General features: G+C 70.0%; 2 protein-coding genes across 2 annotated transcripts in view; both read right to left on the reverse strand.

The window, feature by feature from the left end:
* Positions 1–599: 599 nt before the first annotated feature.
* On the reverse strand, positions 600–3,347 carry CLP1 (cleavage factor polyribonucleotide kinase subunit 1). Its single transcript, XM_013948283.2, is given in 3 exon segments — positions 600–1,468; positions 1,470–1,574; positions 2,396–3,347. Coding segments are annotated over 3 exon segments (1,278 nt in total). The 5' UTR covers positions 3,002–3,347; the 3' UTR covers positions 600–901.
* Positions 3,348–6,028: 2,681 nt separating this feature from the next.
* The window catches only part of SERPING1 (serpin family G member 1), a 6,096-nt gene continuing 5,947 nt past the window's right edge, over positions 6,029–6,177 (reverse strand). Inside the window, 1 exon segment of the mRNA XM_067295325.1 lies at positions 6,029–6,069. Within this exon segment, the coding sequence (XP_067151426.1) occupies positions 6,029–6,069 (41 nt within the window).

The following is a 6,177-nucleotide window of genomic DNA, read 5'->3' on the forward strand; positions in this document are numbered from 1 at the left end:
GGGCGGGCAAGGGCGCGTGCGCGGAACGTACCACGTCCGGAGGTGCGCAGCGCGGGGGGGAGGGGGGCGGGGCCGCCGCTCCCCCCGCCGCGGCCCGTGGCACCGCCCGGGAGCTGAAGGGGGGCGGCGGGGCCTCCATGGCATCGGGTCCAGCCCCTCTGGGATCGCAGGCGCTGTGCCCCAAAAACGCACATCGCCAGCTTTGCCCCCCCCTCCCCCAGCCACCAGAAGGGCCCCGTCTCCCCCCAAGGCCAGGGCTGATCCCCCACCTCGCAGGGTCTCCCTCGTACCCCCATCGGGGGGGGGGGTCATTAAAGACACTGGGCCACGCGGGCGCGGGTCGCCTTCCTCTCGTCTTCCACCCGCTCCCGCTGGAGCTCAGGGGGGCGATCCGGAGAGGAAGGCTGTCGCTCCCGCTCCCACCTTTTCCCCAGCGCTTCAAGCAACAGCCCGCCTCGGTTTCCCCTGCAGAAGCCTCTCCCTGCTCGCCAGCGGCGCGTTCCCGTCGCTCGAGCTTAGGCCACGCTTCTCCTCCCCCGCCCTCCGCTTCACCCCACCGCTGAGGCGCCAGGACAAAAGTTCACGGGGCGTCGGAAAGCCCAAGTCTAGAAATTTTAATAATAAAAGTTATAAAAGGATATAAAAATTGAGCAGCAAGCCTCTCGCATGAGAGGGCTCGGCAGCACTCGCTGGCATGTAAGAAGGGGCGAAGCGGCCAGACTTCGGGGCCAGAAACCTGCCGGATGAAGGAGAAAGAACACAGGCGAGCAGACAACTTCCCACCGCACAGGACGAGCCAGGCGGCAAATGTCTTCTCACTCCCCAGGAAGTCTGAGGTGTGGGGCTGCCCCCCATGTTGCTCCCGTCTCCAAGGAGACTCCCTGTTTTTTCCCCGCTGCTTCTACTTCAGGTCCATGAAGCGAATGTCCATGATGAGGAGGAAGTTCTTGGGCAGCGGGCGAGGGGCGGGCGAGAGCACAGTGAAGACCTGACGCTCCAGGTCCACGCCGGTGACCACGATGAAGCCGGCCACGCTGGTCTCCGAGATGTTGTCATCGGGGCTGTCGGCCATGCTGACGCTCAGCAGATGGTGCACCATGTCCCGCCCCGGCGTCACCGGCACCAGCTTGAGCTGGTTGTCCTCCTGCGACATGCCCAGGGGGAGGCAGGAGTCCGGGATGGTGGGAGCCCCCACCTTGTAGATCTTGACATCGGAGAACTTGACGTCAAAGGCGTGGGGGTAGAAGCAGCCCCGGAAACCGTAGAAATATTCCCTGATGCGGTCATCTCGGCACTCCCGACGGAAGTCCTTGGAGCGCTCCACCACCCCACCGGATTTGGGGAGCAGCACCGTGCGCACAAAGTGGGGCAGGTCCCTCTTGAGCTCGTTGTAGAGCCGCTCCTGGTCCAGCACCACCACCACGTCCACCTCGAAGGCGGAGGCGGCATGCACCAGCGCCTGGTACCCCCGAGCCCTTCACCCAGCCGCACGTGTTGATGACGCAGCCGCTTACCGACGCTCGGCGGTTCACTTCACACCGCTGGTTGAAGACGTCGGCCAGGCGGGACGTGATCTGTGAGGAAGCAAGGGCAGAAATATTAGGACAGAGAGACCTCTTGGGGCGCGATGGGAGCTGAACACCTTTCCGCTTGCACCCCCTTCTCGGGGCTGCTGCCATGAGGAGCCCCGGAGCAGAGAAGATGGCAACACCTTCTCCAGAAGGGGAGGAACAGGGAGGAGACGGGATCCGTTGATCCTCTGCACTCTGACCCCTCCACACTTTCCCCAGCTGAGCTCCCACAGTATTTCATGCTTTAAATCCCTCTTCTGATTCTGTCTGCCTCCACAGCCTGCTGAGGCAGCTGTGCACAGAAGAGCTTGTTTTTATTCGCTCTAACCCAATATCCGACCGGTTTCATCGGGCATCCCCTGCTTCCTGTGTCGCGGGCTGTGGCACCTAACAGTTCCCCGTTTGGCTCACCCAGCAGCCGTACGATTTTTGTAAACCCGTCAAGAGTCCCTCAGCCCTGGACTGAAAGGTTGCGGCCTGCTTAAGTCTCTCCTAACGCAGCTGCTCCGTCCCTTTGATTCAGTTACGCTTCTCCGCGCCTTCTCGAACGTCACAGAAGCAGGCGTGATGCTTAACCGCACCGTGGTTTTATGTAGCGGCAAAACAAACCGGAGAATCCCAGAATAAGTAAGGTGGAAGGGAGCTTTCTAGCCCGAGCCCTGCCCCAAACAGGGCTAACCACCAAGCCAGATCACGTTGCTCAGGGCTTCAACCTGTGAAAGCCTCCAAAAGTGGCGATGTCCCCATGTCCGGGCCCTACCCCGGGGCTGCAGCGCTCTCTTGGGCCGTGCCCAGACCCCCCCCAGGGGCTGCCCCACGCTCACCTTGTTGTAGAGCTTGATGTTGGTGCCGGGCGTGGTGGAGCCGAAGTGATAAACCAGCGGGGCCTGGAGGGAGAAGCCCTCCTCCACATCGGCTGGGCGCTCGATGTAGAGGGCCCCCATGGTGCCGGGGATGGAGACGGAGCCCTGGCCCACGTCCAGCTCCACAAAGGTGGGCCGGCGCCCCAGGCGCACGGCGTAGTTCAGCAGCAGGCGGCACACGGTCGACTTGCCCACGTCCGTGGGGCCCACCACCATGACGCGGGGCCCCCGCTCGTCCTCGCGCTCCGCCTGCCGCCGCATCTGCTCCAGGGCCGTGTGCGTGTTGAGGTAGAGCAGCATGGGGGTGTCCTTGGAGACGTAGGCCACCTCCGTGCGCCCGCTGAGCTGCACGGTGCAGCCGTGCCAGGTGAAGACGGCCACCTTGGCGCCGGCGTCGAAGGTGAACTTCTTGTTGCGGGTGAGCTCGGTGCCGAACACCTCCGCCATGCCGGTGAGCAGCTCCAGCTGCACCGTCTGCGAGGCCTCCACCTCAAACCGCAGCTCCGTCTCCCGTTCCAGCTCAAACTTGGCCACTTGCTTCTTCTCATCGCCACCATCGTCCGCCATCGCTCAGCCCTCCGCCGCCGCCGCCGCCGTGCTGCGGGGCGGCACAGGGCAACGGGGGGCGTCGGGAGGAGCAGGGCGGCCCCTTCCCCAGCCCTGTCGGGGGAGCCGCCCCCCCTCCCTGGGGTCCCTGCTCCTCCCCTCCCCCAAGCCTGGGGCTGCCCGCACCACCTCGGGGTCCCCGGCCCTCGCCCGGCCCGGTTCAGTGGATTCCCGCCACGTCTCCGGCCCGGTTCGGGGGTCCCCGGCCCGGTTCGGAGCTTCGCGGCCCTCCCTCGACGCCGCTCCGGGGTCGCCGCCCTGCCCCAACCCCCAGGCACGGGGGCGCCCCCCTCCCCGGTTCACCGCCCCCCGCGGACGTTGCCATGGCACCCGCCGGTGCCCCCCAACTCACCCACCCCCTTACCGGGGCGCTTGCAGAGTCCTCGCACTTCCGGCCCGGGGGCGTCACTAAGCTGCGCCGGAAGTGAGGTCACGCGAGCGACCCCTCGCCGGGCCCGTTGGGGGCAGATGGGAGGGGGCGTTGTCATGGCACCCGCGCGCGGGGCCTCCTGGGTGACGCGTCCTTCTCGGGTGACGCGCTGCCTCGGGCGCGCAGGCGCGGAGGTGCGCGGTGTCCGCTGGGAGGCGTAGTCCAGGGCGCTGCCGGCGGAGCCGCTGCCCTCCCGGCTCATTTGCATATCGTGTGCATGTCACGCTTGGGGCCCGCCCCCCTTTGCGTCACGTGTCCTCCGCATGCCGTTTGCATCTCGTCAGAACGTGCCCGCGGTCCCGTCAGAACGCGCCCCTCCATTTGCATCTCGTTTGCATCTCATTTGCATGCCGCCCTCCGGTCTAATTTGCGTCTCCTCGGTGTGCGCCCCCCGAGGCGGCTCCCCCGGAGGGGGGGGCACGGGGGGGCACAGAGGGACCGGGGACACGGTGGCGGCGCGGGTGGGGGGTGTGTGTGCTGGGGTGACGTCAGGGCGCGGGGGGTGACGTCAGGGTGCGGGCGGTGACGCGGCAGCGGCATGAGTCACGCGGCCGTGATGCAGCCGCGGCCGCCCGGTGCCCCCCGCCCGGCACCGCCGCCAGCGGGACGCGGGGACGCGGGGACGCGGACGGGCGGACAGGCGGTGAGCCCGCCCCCCCGGGGCGCCCCTCCGCCGCGACCCCCTCCCCTTCGGGGCCCCCCGCCCCCTATTTTGGGGGGGGGAGCAGGGAGCTGGGCAGCCCCCCCCCCCCCCACGTCACTGCTGGGCTGAGCTGGGCCGGCCTCAGCCGGAGGGGCGGGCGGAGCTGGGACACAGGGGAGATTTGGGGGGCGCGGGGGGGGGGTGAGGGGCAGCGCTGCCCCCCCCCACCGCGCCCTCCCCGTTCCCCCCCCCCGCACAGGCCGCCCCCCCTTTTCGGCCCGCGTCTCGCCTGGGGGGGGCCCGGGGCCGCGCCGCCCCCCCGAGCTCGGCCGCCGCGGAAAGACGGCTCTAAGCGCCGTGCTGCGCTGCTTCCCCTGCGAGCGCCTGTGCGGGGGGTGCGCGGTGCCGCCCGCGCCGCCGCCGCCCGCCGGGGCCCTGCCGCCCGCCGCCGCCGCCGCCCGCCGCCGCCGGCCCGCCGCCGCCCGCCTGCCGCCCCGCACCTTCCGCAGCTACCTGCCGCGCTCGCACCGCACCTACAGCTGCGTCCACTGCCGCGCGCACCTGGCCCGCCACGAGGAGCTCATCTCCAAGGTGCCCCCGGCACGGCGAGGGTGTCCTGTCCCCCCCCGCCCCCGGGTACCGCCGCTGCGGCGAGCACCCCCCCCCCGGTGTGCCCATCGCGGTGGGTGTGTCCCCTCGGTGTCCCCATTGGGGCGAGCACGCCCCCCCCGGTGTGCCCGTCGCGGTGGATATCGCCCCTCGGTGTCCCCATTGGGGCGAGCATCCCCCCCCCCCAGTGTGCCCGTCGCGGTGGGTGTGTCCCCTCGGTGTCCCCATCGCAGCGAGTGTCCCCCCCCCATTGGGGTGAGTGGCCCTCTCGGTGTCCCCATTGCGGTGGGTGGCCCCCTCGGTGTCCCCATTGGGGTGAGCATCCCCCCCCCCCCGGTGTGCCCATCGCGGTGGGTATCCCCCCTTGGTGTCTCCATCGCAGCGAGTGTCCCCCCCCAACTGGGGTGAGCGGCCCCCTTGGCGTCCCCATTGCGGTGGCCCACCCCAGTGTCCCCACTGCAGCGGGTATCCCCCCACATTGTCCCCCTTGGAGTGGGTGTCCCCCCCATTGTCCCCATCACAGCGAGTGTCCCCCCCCCAGTGTCCCTATTGCAGTGAGTGTCCCTCCCCATTGGGGTGAGCGTCCCCCTCAGTGTCCCCATTGCAGTGGGTGCCCCCCCTCTGGTGTCCCCATCACAGTGAGTGACACCCCCCCATTGTCTCCATTGCGGCGAGCATCCCTCCACGTTGTCCCCACTGGGCTGAGTGTCCCCCTCGGTGTCCCCATCGCATTGAACATCATCCCCCTCATTGTCCCCAGTGTGGCGAGCGTCCCCCTTGGGGGGGGTCCCCCCCGCCCCGGTGCCCCCACTGCAGCAAGGGTCCCCCCCAGTGTCCCCAGCGTGGGGGGGGCATGTGTTGTGTCCCCCCCCCAGTGCCCCTGGTGTGCTGCATGCCGGGGCAGTGGCTAGGGGACGGCGGCACCACAGCGGGGGCAGGAGGGACATGGGGGGGGGCCACCGGTGACCCCCGCCGTGTCCCCCGCAGTCCTTCCAGGGCAGCCACGGCCGTGCCTACCTGTTCAACTCGGTGTGAGTAGCCGCAGGCGCGGGGGGGGGGGGGGGGGGCACCTGGGGGGGGGGGCCGCTGCGACGGGGGTGGGAGGGGGGGGGACTGTGGGGGCAGGGGGGGCTCCCCGCCGGGCTGCTGTGGGGAGCGGGGCCGCAGGCAGCAGGGCCGCGCGGGGGGCCCGCCGTGCCCCCCCCCACCCCCCCCGTGCCGGCGCCCGCCGTGCCCCACGGTGCCCGCGTCCCCCCCCGCCGCAGTGTTAACGTGGGCTGCGGCCCCGCTGAGCAGCGCCTCCTGCTCACCGGCCTCCCACTCCGTGGCCGACATCTTCTGCGAGAGCTGCAAGACCACGCTGGGCTGGGAAATACGTGAGTGCCCCCCCCCCCCGCCCCCCCCCCACCACCACCCCGGGGTGCCCCCCGTGCCCGCCGCGGGCCTCACGGCGCA

This window comes from Apteryx mantelli, chromosome 4 (assembly GCF_036417845.1).
Source record: "Apteryx mantelli isolate bAptMan1 chromosome 4, bAptMan1.hap1, whole genome shotgun sequence".
Taxonomy (NCBI): Eukaryota; Metazoa; Chordata; class Aves; order Apterygiformes; family Apterygidae; genus Apteryx; species Apteryx mantelli.